This window comes from Podarcis tiliguerta, assembly GCF_965153285.1.
Source record: "Podarcis tiliguerta genome assembly, chromosome: 6".
Taxonomy (NCBI): domain Eukaryota; kingdom Metazoa; phylum Chordata; class Lepidosauria; order Squamata; family Lacertidae; genus Podarcis; species Podarcis tiliguerta.
The window spans coordinates 92,689,618-92,713,707 of NC_139539.1; the positions used below are offsets into that span (position 1 = coordinate 92,689,618).

The following is a 24,090-nucleotide window of genomic DNA, read 5'->3' on the forward strand; positions in this document are numbered from 1 at the left end:
AATCTAAAAAAATGTAGTATAAACACTGACAACTGGGAAACACTGGCCTGTGAACGCTCTAGTTGGAGAACAGCCTTTACCAAAGGTGCCATGGGATTTGAAGATATTTGAACTCAAGACGTGAGGGAGAAATGTGTTAAGAGGAAGGCACGCTTGGCAAATCCACACCGTGATCAACTCCCGCCCGGAAACCAATGTCCCCACTGTGGAAGGACGTGTGGATCCAGAATTGGCCTCCACAGTCACGTACGGACTGATTGTTAAAACCGTGTTTATGGAAGACAATCTTACTCGGCTGCGAGTGATTGCCAAAGAAGAAGAGAAGACATATTTCTTTGCACCCTGATGTCTTTGCACACACAAACTCCAACTATTAAAGAAGCCATTCAGTCAATTTTGATTTGTTTACTGCTTTCCCTTTTTCCCCCTCCAAAAAAACCAAACCAAACCAAAACATAACATAACAATTTCTCCCTCATCCCACCCCTTACAAAATATATTAAAACAAACGCTTGGATAAGATGTGTAACTCAGCTGGGGGAGTCAACTGAAAATGAACATCCCACTCAAATTTTAAAAAAACGCAAAAGCAGAAATACTTTTTTTTTTTTAAGCCAATCAGTTAAAACCAATACATAATAAATAAACGCTTGAAAGGCCAATCATCCATTGGGCTCTGAATACCCATTTAAAAACTGCCTGTGTGCCACTGGGAACACTCTTCAAAAGTGTATTTCCCCCCTGGTGAAATTAGCTTTGTGTGAAAGGACCATGTGATGTGAATGGAAGAGAAGAGGGTGACATGTTCCCTGGGGATGGTTGAGAGAAAGGGGCAATTTAGGCACACTTTTCATGTGCCAAACGCTACCACTCACCAGTTACTGAAAAGATCTCACCCCAAAGGGGTGGATCAGAAAACAAAGCAAAACTGTGGATCCCAGGTGGTGGTCAGGCAGCCGAAATCAGGGCTCTGCACTGTGTTCTTAAACTCATTCCTTTAAGAGGAGCAAGTTTCACTGGTGCGAGAAACGGACTTCCACTAATCTCCAAGAAAGCGTGCTCGGGGTGGCAGCTTCAGAAAGTAATGCGGAGAATGTAAAGGCGATGACATTGTTAGAAACACCCATAAAAACAATACAAAAGTAAACGTCGCCAGGGGAGGCAAGGGCCAGAGAACGGTTCTCCTAAGTGGGTGATTTTGAAGCACTTGACAGAATCCTCGTTCAATCCTTTTGCTGCTCCTCTCTCCGTGTGTTTAAGGGCTGCTGACCAGATCACAAAGGCCAAGTCTTTAGTGCCATTCCCACAAGTTCAGCCCTCGGTCATGTCTCTCTCCCTCTCCCTTCTATGTCTCCATCTCCTGGTTTCTTCGTGGGCCTGTACATTTTCTTGCATGCTCCACAAATGCAGCCTGCAAGAAAAGAGAGGGTGCAAGGCAGACTCCTCAGCAACTGAAGCAAGACGTTTGCAGCAGCAGCAGCCCTGCCGTTTGGTCTCTTCTTTGCTGCTGTCGTGCCAGAGATTTGTGCCGCATCTCATCCCCGGGTTTGGTGCCACAGAGTCTGCAAACGCTGGAGTCTTCCAGGCTGGCAGCTGGCTGTCTCGCTGAAGAGCACGGCTGGCATGAAATAAGGCCTTTGGAAGTCTCGGCTTCTCATTCCCCAGTCCTCCCCTCCGGGAGCTACAAGGACAGCCCTGCCCCGCTCCCAAGGCTAGCTGCACAATTTACCAGTCTCATACTCCACTGGGTTTGGCAATTTGGCATTGAAGGCCTGCAGGGTGGACTGGATGCGACTTACCTCGTTGTTGGCCAGCTTGAGCCTGTGCCGGAGCAAGCAAGAGAAAAGATCAAGGCGGGTTTTCCCAGGTGGAGAGAGGCGGTTTACCCGGTCCCTGATCTCAATCAGTTGCAATATAGCAGAGTCTTGAGAGCCTTGAGTATACGGATAATCCAGCTGGAGGACAAGGTCCCGAATGGCATCAGACTCAAAGGGCAGGCTGTAGCCAAAAACCTGCAAGCTATTGATCCTCATGTAGCCTAGGTTCTTGGAAGAATCCATCTCCAAAGGCTCATAAAATATGGTTTCGTTTGAGCTGTCGTTGAGAGACTTGATGCGACTCCTCAGGTAGACATGGACTGTCTCAAAGAAGGTCTTCCACTTGCTGCCTAAAGTGAGGGTCCAGTTTTGGCACTGGCCAGAGGCATCCACGTTAGTCCTTTCCCAGTCGGGAAAGCCAGTTTCATTGGTGGGCATGAACCAGCTCTCTGAGTGGCTGCCCCCAAATGGGTTGACATAGATTGCCATGACTGGCTCCAGGGTGCTGTTCTTGGTGAGACAGATCTGGAGGGAGAGGGCCAGCATGAGGTGGACCAAACCTGGCTTGTACTTGTTGCTCTTCAGGGTTACCAGCATCCTCTTTCTCCAGGAGGGGTCAAACCAGGTCCCCAGGCGCATGTCATTGCTGATGAAGATGGAGTGCACTTCAATGCGGCTGTCCCGCTTCTGCAAAAGGTACTTGAGCTCCAAGTCCTGCAAGTCAGTCTCCAAACCTATATAGTGCTCCAGGGACTCGGCCACCTCTGGGCGGCACAGTCCCAGGGTGAGCACATAGCCATAGTTGCAGGACCCACACTGGGTGGCGTTGTCCTCTGCACAGGCGGCACATCCTGGTCCTTCGCCCAAGGCACATGGGATAGTCCCCTGGCAGGAGGGCTGGTCATGGGGGCAGCTGCAGCTGTGGCTTTCTTCCACAAACGTTCCTGGCACAGAGGTCTCACTGCAATAGAGGAGGGACTGAGCATGGCTCCACCAGTAGGTCAAGGGCCTGACAGAAGAAGGCACAAAGCAGATGAAAAGTTAACTTTGCATCAACACAGCAAAGACGCATATAATTAGTCTGAACCATTACCCATGTTTCAATCACCCCCTAAAAAAGAAAGCAAAATCCTTCTGCAGTAAACCTTAGTACTTTCCACATAGAAAATCAGGGGGCTGGAATTCCACTTGAGAGGGACGCATGCATGTGTTCTGTAATTATGAAACCTTCTCCGCAGGTGGTAAACTGGCAAGTTGCCAGTGGCTGGTAGTGTTTGATGGAACTCAGTCACCTGGAATCCCTTTATGTAATTATGGGAGAAGCCTGCTCTAGGGATGAGAAGGAGCTGGCCCCTTTTCCCCTGCCTTTCTGTGCCGCATATAGGAAAAAGGAATCAGTCGTGATCCAAAGGAAATGATAAGTGTGAGCAGCAGGCTTTGAGCTAAAATGTTCGCATTGCACTTTTGCATAAATAAGAAACAATTACTCTTGTTAATTATTATTTTAGACTCACTAAGTTGGGGAGGAGGGTGCAGGGTGGGGTGGCCAGGATCCTGCCCTCCTGTTAAAAAATAAAAAAATCAACCCTACCGTTGGCAGTTGTGGCCTGGAAATCAATGAAACTGAGGTATACAGCAGCTCCTGGGTTGCATAATTCAATCCCTAGTTTGGGGGCATGTCAGGGAACAAGGGAGCTGTTGGCTCCTTCAGATGGGCAGTGATGTGTGTGTGCATGTGTATCTGTGTATATCTATCATCTACCATCTATCTATCATCTATCTATCTATCTATCTATCTATCTATCTATCTATCTATCTATCATCTATCTATCTATCTCTATCTATCTATCTATCTATCTATCTATCTATCATCTATCTATATCTATCTATCTATCATCTATCTATCTATCTATATCTATCTAATTTATCTATCATCTATCTATCATCTATCTATCTATCTATCTATCATCTATCTATCTATCTATCTATCATCTATCTATCTATCATCTATCTATCTATATCTATCTATCTATCTATCATCTATCTATCTATCGTCTATCTATCTATATCTATCTATCTATCTATCTATCTATCTATCTATATCTATCTATCTATCTATCTATCTATCATCTATCTATCTATCTATATCATCTATCTATCTATCTATCTATATCATCTATCTATCTATCTATCTATCATCTATCTCTATCATCTATCATCTATCCATCTATCATCTATATGTATGTATGTATGTATGTATGTATGTATGCAGCTCCTTCCCAGTCTGTGTAACATGTAGAACATCACTAAGCTTCTTGGGGGCTTCAGATTCCATATCAGATACTAGTTCCCATGACAGATCCTTCCCACTTGGACTCCAAAAGACAACGACCACAATCCAAACAGAGTTTAGACATGCTTCAGCACACAGAACATAGTGGGCTGGAGGCATCTCTATCTTTGTACTGGATTGTGCCCAAGCAAAGCTGTCCCAAAAATATACCAGACCTCTCCTTGGGAAGTCTGAAGTGAGGTTGCCTGTGGCAGCGTTTGGCCAGATTGAAAAGACGCCGGACAATCCGATGGGTCTTCTTGGAGAGCATCTTCAGGGTGCTGCCCAACTTCTGATAGCGGTGCTGAATATCAGGATCCATTGCCCAGTATTGGGAGATGGCTGTTAAGTTCAAGAAGTGGTCCACAGGGAACTTCTTCACCAGGGACTGTAGTTCCTCTGCCAAGACAGAACAGGATGTCAGCAGGAAGGATAACACTGGAAAGCAACACTCAACCCCTGGAAAGTCACCACTCCTTTAAGAAGGTAGAGGACCAAGTGGTAAATTTTGACCTGGACTGTATCGCTTTGGGGCTCCTCCAAGGGAAAAAAATCCCTGGCACGTAGCAAACTCGGGTGACAATGGAAATGGGGCAGTTTTATCATTTGATTCCAGGAGGTTGTGGAATCTCCTTCCTTGGGGGTTTTTAAGCAGAGGTTGGATGGTTTAATTGAGATTCCTGCATTGCAGGGGCTTGGACTAGATGACAGTTTGGGTCCCTTCCAACTCCACAATTCTATGGTTCTATGAGTCACCTAGGACTCTAACCCTTCTCTCCCTTTTCATGAAGAACAGGGTGCAGAGGGGCTTGACTGGGCCCTCCTCTCCCTATCTGTGCTTCCTCTACACAGAGGCTCTGCCACGCCACACCTGGTGACATACCCGTAGTGCACTCTCTCAGCAGAAGCAAAAAAGGGCTGCAGGTGGTGCCTTGGGGGGAGTAAGCCCTTAGATCATTGGTTCTCAACCTGTGGGTCCCCAGATGTTGTTGGACTACAACTCCCATCATCCCTGAGCTCTGGCCTCGCTAGCTAGGGGTGATGGGAGTTGTAGTTCAACAACATCTGGGGACCCACAGGTTGAGAAAGGCTGCCTTAGATGCTACAAAAAAAAGATACAGAAGGAGCTTAAGGGTGTGTGAACGACCTGGCTATACCCTAGGGGACAAATGCAAAAATAGAGGGCTGCACCAGCAACAGCCTAGACTGCAACAGGCAAAACCAGGTAGGTGTGAACGCAGTTACTTGTTGTTTCCAAGTACATTTTGGTATCTGTTATTCAGAGACAAATTATGCAGCAGTGATATATATATTCCCTGCTAACGCTCCATTTGGGGAAGGACTGTGTCTTTAAACCACTATCTCACAGTGAGGATGACAGAAGTGAAAGCAAGGTTGTTTCCCATTTATTGCTATTTCAGAATATTTCATATTTTGAAACACTTGGGGGGGGTGATTAAATTATATAGCAAATATAGAACAGAGTGGGTAGCTCAGTCTGCAGAGCAGGAGACCCTTACCTCAGGGCTGTAGGTTCAAGCCCTACTTTGAGCAAAAGAAAATTCCTACATTGCAGAGGATTGCACTAGATGACCCTCATGGTCTCTTCCAATTCTATGATTCTAGGAAAACCATTGCATTTCTCTACAATTGCTGCTCCTGTTCTGTAGAGCAACATTCCATGTCAAGACACAACAGACACCTACTTTCTGGAAACAACTGAAGAAATTTTTGCCCCGACAGACTTTCCCAGCTGGGTGAACAGGCATCTTTTTTTGTTTCTGTGTGTGTGTTCCCCCCTCCCAAATATACAGTGGTGCCCCGCAAGACGAATGCCCCGCTAGACGAAAGGGTTTTCCGTTTTGGAGGTGCTTCGCAGGACGAATTTGCTATGGGCTTGTTTCGCAACACGAAAATGTCTTGCGATTCCTGGGTTTTTTTCCCCTCCCCCCCTTTTTCCCAAGCCCCTAAGCCGCTTAACAGCTGTTCGCTAAGCCGCTTAACAGCTGATCGCTAAGCCGCTTAACAGCTGATCTAAGCCGCTTATCAGCTGATCTAAGGCGCTAATAGCCTTTTAGCAGCTAATCCGCTAATCCCTTAAGCCTTTAATAGCCGCTAATAGCCTTTTAGCAGCTAATCCGCTAATCCCTTAAGCCTTTAATAGCCGCTAATAGCCGCTAAACCGCTAATAGCGCTAATAGCGCTAATCCGCTAATGGGCTTGCTTCGCAAGACGAAAAAAACCGCAAGACGAAGAGACTCGTGGAACGGATTCTTTTCGTCTTGCGAGGCACCACTGTACAGTATCTGCTGTTTTCTGTTTTGTTTTCAACTGTTTTTTAAGCTCTTTGGATTGTATCTTGTATGCATAGCCTCAGAAGCTGACTGCACGTGGCACACCGCATCCAGCACCACCTATAAGCTGGGCTCTGCCCATGGAGACCAGCAGAGGCGACAGGAAGGGACTGCAGGCAAACACGTTGGGCGGCAGGAGCCACAGGCTGCCTCTGCTTGCGAAGCCTCGACTTCTGCCTCTGACAGTCCCCATGTGCACAGGATGGCAGCGTTAATCTCCAGCCATACAGCCGTGGTGAAATAACTGCTGGCTTACAACAGATTTATTAAATCTGACATCCCATATTAGATTGTAGGAAAGGAAGAATATATATATATATATATATATATATATATATATATATATATATATATATATAAAATCTCACACCATCACCTTGACATTCTTTGGAAATTCAGACAGTATTGGGAAATAAATTATTGGAAAAACAATTTTTGTCGGATTAATGTTATTGAAGATGAATCCAATATTTTGTCTCTTGTTTCAGGAGCTGGGATGTCCGCATGCTTTTTATAAACTCCGTAAGTATCCTGTATTTCAGGCTGTTGTATTGACTAACTTTGTTTTTAGATTAACCCATATTTACAGCGAATAAAAATGTCATCAGCCCATCCCAAATATGTGCAACTCCTCTGTTTTTTCCTCCTCTGTTATCCTTCCATCCACCTCGCTTTGCGGCTCCCTCCTGTGTTGAATTTAAGACTGTAAGCTCCATGGGGCAGGGCCTGTGTCCCCCAACCCCTGCCACTGTTGCTCTGTAAAGCACCTCATGCAATGATGACACTATACAAATAATAGAAAACTAAGATACCATTTTAAAAACAAAAGTAGAAATTTACAGTTCAAATGTTTTTTTTAAGAATTCAGCCCAGCCCCACTCATATCCCAGATTAATTTCCAAAAAAGTGTGAGGAATATGTTGATAACCAGTGCCTTTTGCAAGGCTCCACTCTTCCGTGATGGAGGGTTGTCCACTGTCTCCCTGTATGAGTTACTGTACTCCTCTTATCTCTTTCCAATCAACCTCTGTTTGTGGAAAGGAATGGCAAGTTCTATTAACTTTCAGATTTCCATTTCAGCCCACAGGATAGCATGGGAGGGCAAGGGAGCCATGACTCATTTGGGTGCAAATTTCTGAGGGGGTGCAATCAGGTGCTCCCTCATTGAGGCCAGAGCTGCAGGAAGCAAGCTCTGCCCAGGCTGGGCCTTTGGGGTTGGGGTGGCGCTGCCTCCTCTTCCTCCTCATGGCCAGTGAGGGGACACCCTGGGACTGCTGGGAGGGAAGGTTGTCATTGCTGCCCACTGAAGAGGAAGGTTGGAAATCACTGCCAAGAGCCATGTGCATTGCTCAGAATGCCCCACCGCAAAGGCAGGAGGGCGAGGCAACACAGTGGCATTCTTGGTTTTGTGTTTCTGTGCCTTATCTCTGCTCCCAAGCTGGGATGAGTTTGCAAGGAGAGACTCCCTTGATTAGACACTGGCTGGTGAAGGGACCAACCATTGCCCGATCCATTGGAGGCGGCACAACACTTGCCCTGCCCCGGGCGCCGGCAACCCATGCTATGCCACTTATTTCAGCCCCATAGTACCATTGAATCACATACTCAGTAATTAGAAGAACAAGGATTGCTACTTTAGAATTCACGGTTTCCAAGAAAACGTTAGCCTTGCAAAAGCAGAGATGGCATCCTCTACTCCTCCTTGCCAGCATTGGCTGGCAGGACCTCCCCATTTTGTTTCCCCAGCTATCACTAAGAATTTGGCTTCTATTGGGTTTCTTTCTTACTTTCTTTTCATTTTTTTATAGCTTTGCTGTCATCTGTCAGGCCTCAAAATCCTGCAAGCCTGAAGGAGCAAGTAGAATTCTTTTAGAACAGAGGGAAGAGGAACTCTGCTCCAGCTATTGCTAATTAGCTGCACTTTTACTGCCTCTCTCCTGCCTTTACCTGATGACTGTGCCATCGCTTTCTTGGGAGCTGCAGAAGTCTTGCATTCACCCCGTACAACCAGTGCCTTCCCCAGATCCTTAGTAGTGGGGGTGAAGAAGGGCTTCCTCGGTGCCCCCTCCATATCTCCCACCAAAATAAAGGCTGAAAACTTCTCAGCCTCAAAAAGCCTGCTGAAAAGCACACACAAAAAGACTTTTGTGCTCCACAGAAAGTGATAGCAGATTTGTCAGGAAAAACTGGAGGAAGCCCAATGAGTAACAGCAGCTGGAGGAACAGTCACCATCTTCCTCCAGTTTGCTCACCTAAGAGCCTAACAGGTGACATGAGAGCCATGAAAAGACCGGGGGTGGGACTAAAAATCCAACAGAATAGCTTCAAACATTCAGCAGTAGCTGCGGGAACAAAGGGGTGATGAAACACTCCTGTCAGCCAATAGTGTTTTCCCCGCAGACTTTCTTTATGATTTCAGCTACCTTTAAAGCACTTTTTTTTTTTACTGAAAATTCTATCAGCAGATGAGTCTTCTTCTTCTTCTTCTTCTTCTTCTTCTTCTTCTTCTTCTTCTTCTTCAGCTATTATTAAAATAATTGCTTTGCATGTGCATTTATCTATTTATTTGCCTTGATAAGGTTCATACTTATCTTCTGATCAATTTGTTTTTGGTTTTATAATACACCGATTTAGTGGTTATATGCTTAAGCTGTTCTCAGCAGCTGTTACTTGTAGAATGATCATGAACATTTTGTTTTTCCTAACTGACCATGCTGGAAATATGCAGAATTAGCCTGGGGACAGGAAAAGATCTATTTGTATTGAACACATTGATGACACATTTGAATTAGCCCCACGACTGTGTCTACCTTCTTCTAACATAAAAGTTTAGGAAAAGCCACTGCTGCTAATTTACTTAAGGAAGTCCTCAGAGCCCCAGAACTGCCACTCTCCCTCAGGTTCAGCTGGTTGACCTCCAGATGTCAATAACCATCAATGGTCAAGCACCTCCTAGCTGGCTCTTTTTACAAACTATAGGTTCTGGTTTTCAACAGAGTTTAAAGGAGGTTCCCAAAATTGCTTCCAGTTCCTCCTGCTATCTTTCTCCCTTTCCAGACATTTATCTTCAAGCTTAGCTCCATCACCACACACTCAGCCAGTCTTTGCCTCCCCACATTTTCCTAGTCTCCTCTGGTTCACTGAGTAAATTTGCCTGCCCTTCTTGTAGTTGTTGCAGTGGCTGGCATCTCACAGGACCTGCCTTCACCACTTCCTTCATCTTCCAGCTCATCTGCATTCTCTGCCAGGCTGTTCACAAGACAGGTGCAACAGTGAATGGCTCCTTGCCTCAGTCACCTGTCATCCTCCTTCCTTGCTGAGTCAACTGGATGTGGGCAATCACCCACCCATCGTCATGTTCCCCATGAGACCCACATTTCCAAAACTCACCTGATTCCCGAAACTGTTGGTTGTGGTTCTCCCAAACTCCCTGGATCTGAAAAAGGCTCTGTTCCATAGCCTGGATGTCAGCCTCGGGACAGTTGCATTGTGGGAAACCGAACCCACAGTAACACCAGCAGTCATTCTCTCGGCATATCAGCTCCCCCTCTGAATTGCAGGTGATGTAGCTCAAGGCAGCAGCCACAAAGCGTTCACGCAAGTACTCAGGCAGCAGGGCTTGCAGGCCTGTGAAAAGTAGGCAGAGACATTACAGGCCTCAGCTCAGCTCAGCCATATCTCATAGAATCATAGAGTTGGAAGAGACCACAAGGGCCATCGAGTCCAGCCCCCTGCCAAGCAGGAAACACCATTAGAGCACTCCTGACATATGGTTGTCAAGCCTCTGCTTAAAGACCTCCAAAGAAGGAGACTCCACCACACTCCTTGGCAGCAAATTCCACTGTCGAACAGCTCTTACTGTCAGGAAGTTCTTCCTAATGTTTAGGTGGAATCTTCTTTCTTGTAGTTTGGATCCATTGCTCCGTGTCCGCTTCTCTGGAGCAGCAGAAAACAACCTTTCTCCCTCCTCTATGTGACATCCTTTTATATATTTGAACATGGCTATAATACCACCCCTTAACCTCCTCTTCTCCAGGCTAAACATGCCCAGCTCCCTTAGCCGTTCCTCATACGGCATCGTTTCCAGGCCTTTGACCATTTTGGTTGCCCTGCTCTGGACACGTTCCAGTTTGTCAGTGTCCTTCTTGAACTGTGGTGCCCAGAACTGGACACAGTACTCCAGGTGAGGTCTGACCAGAGCAGAATACAGTGGCACTATTACTTCCCTTGATCTAGATGCTATACTCCTATTGATGCAGCCCAGAATTGCATTGGCTTTTTTAGCTGCCGCGTTACACTGTTGTCTCATGTCAAGTTTGTGGTCAACCAAGACTCCTAGATCCTTTTCACATGTTCCATCAAGGAAAAACAGGTACTATGGAAACATAGGAGCCACCTCCTAGGGGCCGAGGGGGTGTTGGCCCCCCAATGAAATATTTGAGGGCCCCCCCCAAGTTGATAGGCATTGCCATTCAAATGGTGTGCTTTCACCGCATCATGTGATCAATTATGTGGGGCGGGCTTACCTGGGCCCCCACAAAATTGTATTCAAGTTGGCACCCCGTATGGAAACTGAAGAGCTACACTCACTTCCCTAGCAGATTTTTCCGACCTACCCACCCTATGGAACAATGGCTTCTTTCAGGATATCTGCCCTTTAGATGTTGCAAAAGAACATAACTCCATTGATCTGTGAGTTTTATCTGTTTGTGCATATACTAAAAAGTCCCACACCTGTACATGCTTAAAGTGGGTTGGCTGGAGACTGAGGACAAGCCCTGGTGACTGTGCACACATCAAAAGAAGGTGAATTAAGGGAGGACTCTGACTTCTACAGCAGAGCAGCAGATGGTCCCAGGGACAGGCAAGCTCCAGCTTCTCTGGCTAAAATAGACCTCATGGAAAAGTACTGGACATGGCCTCTGTCTGAATATGCTATCTTCAGCAAGAGTAGACAAAACTAGCCCAGTTGCCTGACGGAATATTACATGGGCAATATACAAAATTTACTGGAGGCAACACATATTAACAAAACGATGGACTTCATGTCTTTGGTCCATGATTCTATAGCATCCATTAGTCTTTGTTTTTAAAAAGCACTGAATGGATGATATTCCAAACTTCTTGTTGATTCTTATTGATTATGGATTTTCTCCACATCTTCATAAAAATATGCAGAATCCTCAGTATTTAACCCCAATTTACCCCTGTAACATACACAAACACTGTGTGTTCTTCAATGAAAGAACACACACATTCAAATAACTTTGTTTCTGTGTATGTGGTGCAGTCATATGACTCTTGCAGGCCTGCAAGAGTTTGCATGATCCAGCACTTAACTTACAAAGAAGCATCCTCTGATTGCTTTTGAGTGTGATCAGAGCTGAAGGTAAGTTACAGATATAAATGAAGGGATCCCTATACACAATCTGCCTTGGGCCAGGTAACAGTTCCAGCCATGGCAGCTGGGCTTAAGCCTTCAACTTAGGGTGCAGAGTGATCTAACTCAGTTCCCGATCTGAGACCTTCTGCCATGGAAAGGAGGTGAAGATTGTGAGCCAGGAGCAAGCAACACACCAAGACAAATGCATTTTAACTTAGGACTGCTATTTCCACCTTGTGAGCAAGTTAGAAGATGAGTCCAGTTAGTGTCCAGTGGGTAATGTGGATGCAATTCCAGACAGGTAGAAGGAGAAAAATCCTTACCGAGAAGTTGAACTTTGTTCTCAGGGCTCTGGACAAGAACAGAGCTCACAGAATCCAGGTTGTCGTAGTTACTGCAGCCAAGTGGCCCTGTTCTGGTTTCAGTGACCTAAGCAATGGAAGAGGGCAGCTTTACCATAAACAACTGAAATGCAAAGACAAAAGGACCTTTGCCCAACCTTAACATACCTGCTCTGAACATTAGATTGAATTGTGTGCATATGTTTTGATGACAGAATTTGGTGCTAATAACGCCAAGGTTGCAGGTTCGATACCCATATGGGCCAGCTGCAAATTCCTACATTGCAAGGCGTTGGATTAGACAATCCTCATGGTCCAACTCTGCAATTCTACCATTCTAACTGGAAAGTAGAGCCCTTTCCCAATGTTCTCTTCAACCCTCACCCTCCCAAAAGGCTGGTTTTCTCCCAGTGGATAAATACCCCATTTTCTCTTGAAGGTATTTTCTCTTGAAGGTAGGAATGCACCTGGGTTGGGGGTGTCAATTTTGACTGGAAAAACGTCTGGCAGGAAAAGGTTCCAGGGTCCTCTATTGCTCTGCTCACATTCACACCACACCCTCCTCACAACTGCACTGCATTTGTTTTGGCCTTAAACAAAAACCCTCCATTCAAGTCCTCCAAGAAAGTGTGTGTGTGTGTGTGTGTTAACTATGAGCATTAGTGTGACTTCAGCCTAGCCACCTCACATTTTAGTAGTCATCTCTAAAGCCACAAACGATGGGGTGAACAGACAGGCAGAGACAGAAACATGTTCCAAGAAGGCGCAAGTGTGTATCTCTACATGCACAAGACTTAAGCTCCGGATGGAGGGAAATCATGCAATCTTCAGAAGCTTAGCCAGGGATATTTTGAATCTACTATTTAGGCTGGCTTGCAGGGAGCTGGGGTTAAGCCAGGCATAATTGCTTGTATACATTGATTTGCATTTTTGTATGGTTTGAGTTTCATATGGTTTGAGTCATTTTGCACACAGAAGCGGCCCTACGACAAAGCATGGAAGAAGATTTTGTGTGCCGTTAAGGCCAGCAGAGTGAGAGACAGAGAGATATGTGCCACTGGGCACAATCTACCAGGATTGTCTCCTGTGCAAGTCTCATCAAAATGAATGGGAGAAGAAGAAGAAGAAGAAGAAGAGTTTGGATTTGATATCCCGCCTTTCACTCCCCTTCAGGAGTCTCAAAGCGGCTAACAATCTCCTTTTTCCCTTCCTCCCCCACAACAAACACTCTGTGAGGTGAATGGGGCTGAGAGACTTCAAAGAAGTGTGACTAGCCCAAGGTCACCCAGCAGCTGCATGTGGAGGAGCAGGGAATCGAACCCGGTTCACCAGATTACGAGTCCACTGCTATTAACCACTACACCACACTGGCTCTGTACAGAAGCACAGGAAGAGTGTGGATTCTTGCACAGCTCATGTTTGTTTCAATTGAGCCTTGCAGGCAAAACATTGCTGGTGGATGAGACCCATGTTCAACTAGCGGGGGGGGGGGGGGCGGGAAGAGGTCACTTGGATTTTCTACACTGGACATTGAAACCTCATGAGCTGGCCCTGTTTACACTGAATTACCCTCAACATCCTCAAACTGTGGGTGGGTGTATAAACACAGAAATCCAACAAAAAGTGACATTAAATGCGACAAAACAGAGAGAGAGAGAGAGAGAGAGAGAGAGAGAGAGCGCTTTGAAACAGTAAAACTTGAGCCAAGCACTCCAGGCTTATGAGAATGCAAGAGGCCACTTTGCTTCTAAAAAGGAGGAATAATTGTGCAGTAATTGGCTTGCTGATGGAGAACAGCCCTGCCTCTAGCCACCGCCCCCCCATGAAAGCTCACCATCATTAGCATGGCCGATTTCCCACAAATAGCACAAAGGCGCCAATTGTGGTCTGACTCCCTGCTTGCTGCCCCTCCTGTTTCCTTGGCGGGGGGGGGGGGGAGTGGAATGGGAGAGGGGAAGGCTGACTAAAGCGATAGGTTTATAATTGCAGAGCTGGGTAGCAGATCTCAGGGATGGCAGCCTTGCTTAAGCAACCTGCAAATTAAAATCCAGGCATATGCGATGGGGCGGGTGGGCAGGCAGGCAGGCAGGGGGAGAGTGGCTAAGGGGGGGGGGGGAATAAAAGCAGAGTTGTTGCACAGAATGAAATGGAACAGGAAAACAAGCGTATTTTCTGGTGCTGAGTCTGACTGTTGCAGTACATTTTTGGAGGGAGCTGGGGAATTGGAATCCTGACCCCCCCCAGGAAAATCAGTTAGTGGGGCTGGGAAAGGGATTTATTGATTTTGGCTCTGGGGTTCAGTCTTGGGTGAGGCAGGGTCAAACAACCACTGACCCCTGCCCTTTGGGCTCCCCCCCATATGTTCTGCACATCTACAAGCCCTGCTGATCTCTCCATCTCATAGGAAGATGGTGCCATTTTGGTTACATAACGATCCGCACTCAAAAAACAAGGTCATGATTAGGATGTAGGATACTTCCCATTTTCCAATATCCTGCCACACTGTCATGTGACAGAGGAACCAAATCTGGAATGGGACGACGCAGAACAAGCCCATTACCTTCCTCCATTTAATGGGGACAATTTCACAGCAAGAATGAAACCTGCTCCATCCCTCATGCAAGACGACGTGTCCTGATGGATGTGGATCCTTCAAAAGCGTGAGATGGTTTTTCTGTGAATCCTCCAAGGGTCCCTTGTGTTATGTATCTTGCTTATCCCACACACAATAAACCACCCTCAACAACAACAAAAAGGACATTCTGTATACTGTGTTTACTGTGGTGTAAGTAATAACCAGTGCCAAACCTCCTCTCTATTATACTCACAGCCCATACTCATATCTTGGAATGCGATACTCTCCCACCCCACAAGCACACACACATACACACCAACCTGCTATTCCACTTTCAAGCAGCAAAAATAGGACAGAAAGGATTTGGGCAATTTTTCAGTGATCAGTTGTGTGAAGACACCTGAAGGCAGCTCTGTTTAGGGAAGCTTTCAATGTTTGACGGACTATTGTTTTTTAATATTTTGTTGGAAGCCAACCAGAGTGGCTGGGGAAACCCAGCCAGATGGGCGGGGTATAAATAATATATTATTATTATTATTATTATTATTATTATTATTATTATTATGTCAGCTGTGCAGTTTCTTTTCCTTCTTTTCCTCAGACCTCCTCTGCAGTGGCCTCCCTGCAGAGCATTTGGGGTGTGGAGGAATGATGGCTACCACACAAGCCCCCCTGCATTTAACAGCAAGAGTTGCCATCTCCCCCACTCCCCAGGAACCAAACTACCTCATGATTGAGTTTCATTCTGAGAAATGACAGGCAGTGAGCCCTGGGACAAGAGCCAGTGCTACCACCATTTTTGGCCACAGCGGCTGCCGCCCATAACAAACCCCCCCCCGAACGCAAAATTTTGCTCCCCGCAAATCACCCCTGTTACAAGTCCTAAGTTTAGCCAAAACTTCTCAAGCAAGACCAGTCCAAGTTGGTGTGCGTGAGGGGGAGGAGCAAACATGGGCCCCTCCCACTCATTCCCAGTAACAGCAGGGGCCTGTTCATGTGGAACCTTAATAATAATAATAATAATAATAATAATAATAATAATAATAATAAATTATTTATATCCCGCCCTCCCCAGCCGAAGCTGGGCTCAGGGCGGCTAACAACAATTAAATAATCAAACAATCAAATAATCCAACATTCTAAAAACATTCCATTATAAAAATTAATTAAAATCAAATTAATGGCAACCGTTAAGCAAAATTCTGTGCAGGTTGCCAGCGGAGGGAGTCAGGCTGGGCCCTGACCAAAGGCCTGGTGGAACAACTCTGTCTTGCAGGTCTTGCGGAAAGATGTCAAGTCCCGCAGGGCCCTGGTCTCTTGTGACAGAGTGTTCCACCAGATCGGAGCCACAGCCGAAAAAGCCCTGGCTCTGGTTGAGGCCAGCCTAACTTCTCTGTGGCCTGGGACCTTCAAGATGTTTTTATTTGAAGACCGTAAGTTTCTCTGTGGGGCATACCAGGAGAGGCTGTCCCGTAGGTACGAGGGTCCTAGGCCGTATAGGGCTTTAAAGGTTAAAACCAGCACCTTAAACCTGATCCTGTACTCCACCGGGAGCCAGTGCAGCTGGTATAGTACCGGATGAATGTGATCTCGCAGCGAAGACCTCATAAGGAGTCTCGCCAGGATTAACCTGGGCAATCTCCTCCCTCTTTCGAAGATGTTTTAAAATGTTTCTAATGTTGGTTCCTCTGTTTTGTTTTTGTCGGGTTGATGTTGTTTAAATGCTTAGTTGGGGTTGGCGGTTATTTTAAATTGGGGTATAACTCTGAACTGTTTATTATTGGTATTGTTATTATGGGCTTCTATTGATTTATTAGTTTGTTTGTTGCTTGTATAGGATATTTTGTTTTTTTAATATTTGATGCTGTGTTGTGAGTTTTTTTATATGTTGTAAGCCGCCCTCAGTGGCTGGGGAAACCCAGCAAGATGGGCGGGATATAAATTAAAAAATATTATTAAATTATTATTAAAGAAGAGGAAGAATCAGATGAATTGGGCAGCTGCATAGGGGGGCTATGTACCGACAGAGATCACTGCATCATAGTTATCACTGCTAAATTTACACCTTCACATATAAATTAGCACATGCATGTTTTATGCAAATCTGTGGCGTATTCTGCTCTCTCTTTTCCCCCTGATGCTGAAGTGGTGACCCAATCAAGGCCTAGATTGCAGCAACACGCTCTACACAGAGCTGCCTTGGAAGCCAACGGCTTCATGTGCTACGGAACCCACGCTACGCCCCTGCCTTTTGGCCAGTGGCGTAGCGTGGGTTGTCAGCACCCGGGGCAAGGCAAGTAATTTGCACCCCCTAACCCGTGGATTTGCGCCCCTTAACCCGTGGATTTGCGCCCCCTAACCCTAACCCCCAGATGCTGTGCCCGGTGCGGCCGGCCCCCCCTGCACCCCCCACGCTACGCCACTGCTTTTGGCTCGCCTCCAGGGTTACCTTGATGGCAGCTGTTGCTATCTGGATGTGATGGAGGCGCCGCAGAGTGCTCTCCCGGTCAATGAAGTACGAGGCTGCCAGCTGGTGCAGGGTTTCCAAGGAGACGGTGGCATTGCTCCCACCACTTCCTGCCAGGCCGCCGGCTTCCGCTTTCCGACTGAGCTTGCGCTTGTCCACAAAAATGGTCAGGGACTCCTCTCCTGCAAAGGCATGAGGCACAGTGTTTAGTGAGCTGCACATCCGGACCCAGATGCTCTGGGCTCAGTGTCCCTTTTGGGTGACTGTCCAATCACCAGCTTAACGAAGGGACAAAAGGCACATCTCACAGGAGAGCTTCAACCAGAGACAGATCCTTGGAAAACATTGAAAAGTTGACTACCATCCTATCACAATCACCCCTTGCCTCTCCTTGTCTGTTATGTGAGGCTCACGGCTTTGTTTTCCAGCAGACTCACTTCACCCACAATCTCCCAAAAGCTAATTCACTCCCCCTGACTCAAGTCCTTCAATGGTCACCAGTCCATATCTGGAGTCCACAGGTGGGCAAATACCTTTAACAGGTGAATCAAAGACTAGCACAGAGGCAATACATGTAGGGTATGATCTGGAGGTCATTAGCCTGCCGGTGATTTATGGAGTCCCTGTGACCATATATGAACATCTGGATGTATTCCTGGACTCAGAACTGCTTCTGAAGAAGCAGCTTAGAGTTGTTAAGAGCACTGTTTCCCATCTTGAGCTAATGTCCCAACCACCCCTGGGTTAGACAGATCAGACCTTGCTTCAGTAATCCATTACCTCTTCTCTAATCCAATCCTGGTTTGACAACAGCAATGTACACTAGATGCGGCTGCCCTGGATGGTAACGTTGAATCTTCAACTGGAGCAGAATGGTATTGTCTATCCCCTAACAAGTGTTGTGTGCACGCTCAGCCTGTTCTGTGCCAGTTACACTGGTCACCAATTGGTTCCCACGCCCAGTTTGATTTAAAGCCTTGCATAGCCTGAGATCTTCCTACTCCAAGGACCATATTTATTTTATACAAGCTGCTCACCAACTGGGAGCTAATCAGCAGGCCTTACAAACTGTTCTGTCCTTGTGACGGGTCCAGACAGGGAGAGCGAAGAGATGGACTTCCACTGATCATTCCCAAGCTCTAGAACCTTCTCCCTAAAGAGGTTAAGAGAACTACCTAGAATAGAATCATAGAATCATAGAATCATAGAAGAGTTGGAAGAGACCACAAGGGCCATCGAGTCCAACCCCCTGCCAAGCAGGAAACACCATCAGAGCATTCCTGACATATGGTTGTCAAGCCTCTGCTTAAAGACCTCCAAAGAAGGAGACTCCACCACACTCCTTGGCAGCAAATTCCACTCTCGAACAGCTCTTACTGTCAGGAAGTTCTTCCTAATGTTTAGGTGGAATCTTCTTTCTTGTAGTTTGGATCCATTGCTCCGTGTCCGCATCTCTGGAGCAGCAGAAAACAACCTTTCTCCCTCCTCCATGTGACATCCTTTTATATATTTGAACATGGCTATCATATCACCCCTTAACCTCCTCTTCTCCAGGCTAAACATGCCCAGCTCCCTTAGCCGTTCCTCATAAGGCATCGTTTCCAGGCATTTGACCATTTTGGTTGCCCTCCTCTGGACACGTTCCAGTTTGTCAGTGTCCTTCTTGAACTGTGGTGCCCAGAACTGGACACAGTACTCCAGGTGAGGTCTGACCAGAGCAGAATACAGTGGCACTATAACTTCCCTTGATCTAGATGCTATACTCCTATTGATGAAGCCCAAAATTGCATTACCTCTTTATTTTATTTTCACATTTCTTGTACCAGGCTTTTGAATTTGTCTGTCTGTCTGAAATCACTTTGAGCTATGGGATAGAAATGTTTTAATAACTTAATAAACCTGGTGTCCTCCCTCAACTATACGGATAGTTTTGACAGAGGAACGCGGCAAATCCAGAAGCTCTGTATCAGGGACTGGCATCTGATTGGCTCCTTGCTTGTCACCTGACTCTCCAGATCAAGAGGATTCTAGGCTGTCCCAGTAGTGTTCTAGAAACATAGATAGCTCAGTCAGTAGAGCATGAGACTCTTAATCTCTGGGTTGTGGGTTTGAACCCTACATTGGGCAAAAAGATTCATCCACTGTAGGGGGGTGGACTAGATGACCCTTGTGATCCCTTCCAACTCTAGGCCTGCCATTCCTTCCTTTGACCAGTCCCCTTGGTGGCACTGGGTGGAATGAACCAACGCCTGATCCACACAGTTCCTGAGCCCCATAATGCTTGTTGGTGCCCATACTTCAAACTTTATAAAGCACCCTAGGTGTCTTCTATGGAAGGTCCATTTAAGCCAATTCTCATTGAATAAATTAACAATGATTATGATTATGGCTATGATTGTGATTTATATACTGCCCTTCATTAGAAGATCTCAGGACAGTTCACAAGATTTAAAAAAACAAATTAAAACAAAAACAACAAAACAATAGCCCCCCTCCCACAAACACATTTAAAACTAAGGATATCCCCCTACCTCTGGGCAATTTATACACACACACACACACACACAATCAGATCCATTTATAACTTGAACAAGCTAATTCTATATATGGGTGTCAACAGCAGTTCCACAGTGGACTTTTAATAGACCTACAGAAGATCAAAACACAGAAAACGCACGTTCAGACTAAGGAGGAGAGAGGAAAAAGCAGCCTTGGCAAGTGAGGAGGTATTATTTAAGCCAATTGGTCACTTGCACAGCAAAATGTCACTAATTGTCTTTAGCTGTCTGGCAAGCTTGTTTTGTTGCTATTAGTAGACATGACTTATGGATTTCTAAAAATCCATACCGCTACTTTAAGCCCTGCCTTGAACTACGGCTTTAATCAATAATAACAAAGTCTTCACGCCAATTTGTATTAGTGTGAGAACTTTGTTGCCAGATTCTGGGGAAAGGGCGATTCAGCAGACCCCAACGCCCCACGTGAGGTTCCCAAAGTTGCTCGGTGTGACAAGAGGCGTGGGGAGACACATGGGAAGACTGAGAAGGGGTGCGGGTGGCTTCAGCAAAGAGAGACAGCCCACCATAACACCACGAAGAGCCAGGACGGTACAGCTCAACCATGGAGCTCCATCACCTTTGGCAATGTGCCTTCTCTCAGCTGACCCCATCACAGGGCTGTAAAGAGAAGGATGGGAGGGCTGTACAAAAACAGAACAGACTAAACAACTCCTGTGAAGGCCCATTGCGGCTTTTCTCATAAACATTTCTTCTGCTTTGGAGCACAGTCTTGTGCTTGGTCTGATGGAGAGCTAGTGGCGGGAAGACCTGGTCCTTGGGCTTGTGGAATCTGTGCTGTCCCACAGAGCCAAGGGGACCTCTTTGTAATCTGCCTGTGCTGATGCACACAATGCACTGGGGATCAAGTTTACCAGACAAAGTGCCTCTCACGCCACCAAGATCGCCGGATGAGGCCAACCTGGCAATGCTGCAACCTGCAGAGGTTCGCTGCAGCGCTTCTCAAAGGATGTGGCAGGAGGATTCAAGAACAATCCAATATTATAGTTCACGAAGGATTCATGTTGTTATGTAGCTGCATTATTTTATACTTTCCAGATGCACCGTGATGATATTTTAAGTAGTTGTGTTTTATGTTATAAATAAAGCGATGCAAGGAGTTTTTTCTTTTTGTTTTCAGGTGTATTTTTTATCAATTAAAAATTTGGTGTGGTGTGAGCCAATTTTTATTCCAAAAGTGTGGCCCAGAGAACTTTTTTTGAGAACTACTGCCTTCCTGTGGAACTGCCTGGGCTCCAAATGCAATTTCAGTACTTGAAGAAAACACATTCGTGGAGGCCTTTCCGGACCATGTAGGGCCAGTTGGATTTTATTTCCTTTTAGCTTCCTACCATTGACTTAATTTAAGTTTGAAAAATGGTATATAGATTTTAATAAGCAAAACAAAATACAACCAGCGGTAGCGAGTGCAGGATCGGGCGGGTTACCCACCAAAGCCAGGATGGCAGTGCTACATGCCCGCCTCTGCGACTAAGAAGTCATGGAGTGGCTCTTGAGTGTGAGGAGCCTGGGTTTTCCCCATGCCAGGCCAGTTTTATCCACCTTTGCACTTTTCCATTCAACATGGTCTCCCCACTGAGTGCCCATAAATATATGTGTGTAAAAATCAGTAGGATTCAGAAGCTGTGTTGAAGTGTAGGGCTCTTGGCCATCATCCCCTACCAGAGATATTTTAGACTTCACCATCCCTAAGCTTCGGTCTAGGCTGGCTTTGGTAGTTGTGCTCCAAAACATATGGAGGACACAACTTTGCAAAAGGGCTGTCTTGACCTTTGTGTAAAAGACTCTGGAGTCAATGTTTGTTTCCATCAGGCTTTGAAATGTGTGGCTGATTCTCCATGCCAGTTCTGCCTTGAGCTGAAAATACATGTGTGGCCATAACGCTTGGGCTGGGAAGAGGAATTTGAACAATTTGAACCCTGTTGTATAAGCAGTACTATTGGTTGCTGAGCTGTGGTGCCAGCACAGAGGCCTCCTGTGAGGTTCAGCCTGACCTTTCTTTTTCTTATTCCCCTTGCTGACAAAACTGTGAAGAGTTGTCTGCGACACACTCATGGCACTGCTGCCTGTGGGCTGCGTGTCAGTCTGCTGAGATGTGGCACTATGGTGACCAGGGGATTGGGTGATGTAGTATGACTGTAACTGTTGTCAGGGGAAGATGCCGTGACTTGGAGGGTCGCAAAACTATCGTCATAGACTCTGTTCAAGAGGGTTGTGGGCATTACCACCAGGCATACCGCTTGCAGTTCGATGGTTGCCATCGTATGATAACTGTGCCCTGGGTGCCAGCTTAGGCGCTGGCACAGCAAGGACATTTTGTACAATGGATACAATGGAATTGAACTGCCTGGCTGCAATCCTTTGCACACTTTCTTGGGAGTAACCGACCCCCCTCCCCACTGTATAATGGGACCTGCTTCCCAGTAAAGATACAGTGCATGGGACTGTAAGGCTGCACATCTATGGATAGTTACTTGGAAGTAAGCCCCACTGAACTCAATGCAACTTAATTCTGCGTACACATGATGAGGAGCTTTTGTTCCCACGTTGACAATCTGCAATCTCACAACCGATACACACCTTGAGCTCCTTGAAGAGGAAGAGTGGGACATAAATTAAACAAATTAATAAAAGTGTTACAGTAGTACAGAGATATTGGTGTGCCTGGAACACATTTTTTTATATAAAAACACAACACTTTTAATTCACGTACTTGGCCGATGTGGCTGAAGACTATAGTTTTTGAATTTAAGAGAGACAACACATGGGAAGAAAGGGGACCATTCACCTCCAAGTGTGGCAGAGAGCAGGAAATGGGTCCCGTATTTTTTAATCAGGTTCTCGGTGATCTGCTGGAGGCTGGGCCGGCGCCCCAGAAGGCGAATGTTGCGGATGAATTCTGGAGCCAGGGGCAGAGGCAAGCTGAAGAAATCTCTCCTTTCCAATGCCAAATTATTCACCTTCCAGCGAGCAAATTCTCTGGAGGAGAAAGCCAAGAAAACAGTAATGGCAAAGTAAGCACAATTATAACTGTATCCAGGATCCAGGCCTGGTTTTTCCTAATATGAAAAAGGAGCACGTTTTCAGCACCTAGGAATAAGGGGATAAAGGACCCTCTGAAGATAACTCAAATACAGACTGTCTGTCGTGAGTTAAGTATACACATGGGGGGGGGGGTCAACAGGGGTGAGGACACTAGTTCCACTTCCATTACCACTCTGGCCATCCTCACAAGTTGGAGGGTGACGTCCCAAAGTGGGGAGCCTTCTATGCATGTGGGGGCTCCCTGACACAATTCGGAACCCTGATTTTCCAGGCACAGAAGGCGCCCCCAGAAGTAAAAGAGGCTCCCTGCTTGAGACGCTCACCCTCCAACTCAGGGGCGGACTGTCCTGTTTCGATGCCTGGGGCAAAACAGGGGCTGCCTCCCCACTCCCTCTGCACTTACTAGGGTCGTGTGGCTTTGGCCCCCATTGGGAGGTCTGTGAAATCTCGCCAGAACCCAGAAGCTGCAGCCACTGATCTTTGCTTCCCCAGTGGCAACAGTGGTAGGGTTGAAGGAGAAGTGAGAAAGGGTGGCGATATCTGCAAGAGTCTCACAAGATCTCAGCAGAAGCCACCACTTTTCCACACTCCTCCGGTGGCAGTGGGGGCGCTGCCCCTTGGGATTCCACCCCCCCCCCAAGATGGTTGCCTCAGTCCACCTCAGGCCAGTCCTACTCCAAGTGAGACTGGGAGAGGGATCGGGACCAAGGTGCACACTAGTCTCTACGGTCCACCTCTTCCTTCACCGATTTCCCTACCACAAAGACAGAAAGCCTGAAGAAGGCTGATGCACTAGAGAATTCTGCACAATATTCTGAGCGTTCTGGGTTTCTGTATGAATCCAATCTTAAGCACAGGCCTTGCAGTGTGAAGATTGTAGGCTTAATTTAAAATGTTCCAGAGGGGGGAGTGAGCCCTGCTAAAGACATCGAAAAGCTGTTCTGAATCAAATGAATCGTACTGAGCTAGGTGGACCAATGATCTTGCTCAGTATAAGGCAACTTCTTAGGCTAATACTCCTCACCGCACCCTTATATGTATGATGCTTCCAAGATAGGATCCAACTCACACAAACATGTAATACCAATTCACACACTTTACTTACCTGATAGTACAGACATCTCCGGAAAACAACGATAAACAACAGCAACTGAAAATATTACATGCAAAGTGTTCTGAAAACCAGGGGTATACAGAAAA

General features: G+C 46.3%; 1 protein-coding gene across 2 annotated transcripts in view; it reads right to left on the reverse strand.

Annotated features, from left to right (window-relative positions):
- Positions 1–390: 390 nt before the first annotated feature.
- Positions 391–24,090, reverse strand: part of BRINP2 (BMP/retinoic acid inducible neural specific 2) — a 90,308-nt gene continuing 66,608 nt past the window's right edge. For both annotated transcript variants that reach the window (XM_083446319.1, XM_083446320.1), the window contains exons 3-8: positions 22,634–22,824; positions 17,252–17,451; positions 12,210–12,315; positions 9,894–10,130; positions 4,326–4,548; positions 391–2,826 (exon numbers count right to left, since the gene is read on the reverse strand). In XM_083446319.1, coding sequence (XP_083302445.1) covers positions 1,713–2,826; positions 4,326–4,548; positions 9,894–10,130; positions 12,210–12,315; positions 17,252–17,451; positions 22,634–22,824 — 2,071 coding nt within the window. In that variant the 3' untranslated portion in view covers positions 391–1,712. The remainder of the gene's footprint in view (positions 2,827–4,325; positions 4,549–9,893; positions 10,131–12,209; positions 12,316–17,251; positions 17,452–22,633; positions 22,825–24,090) is intronic.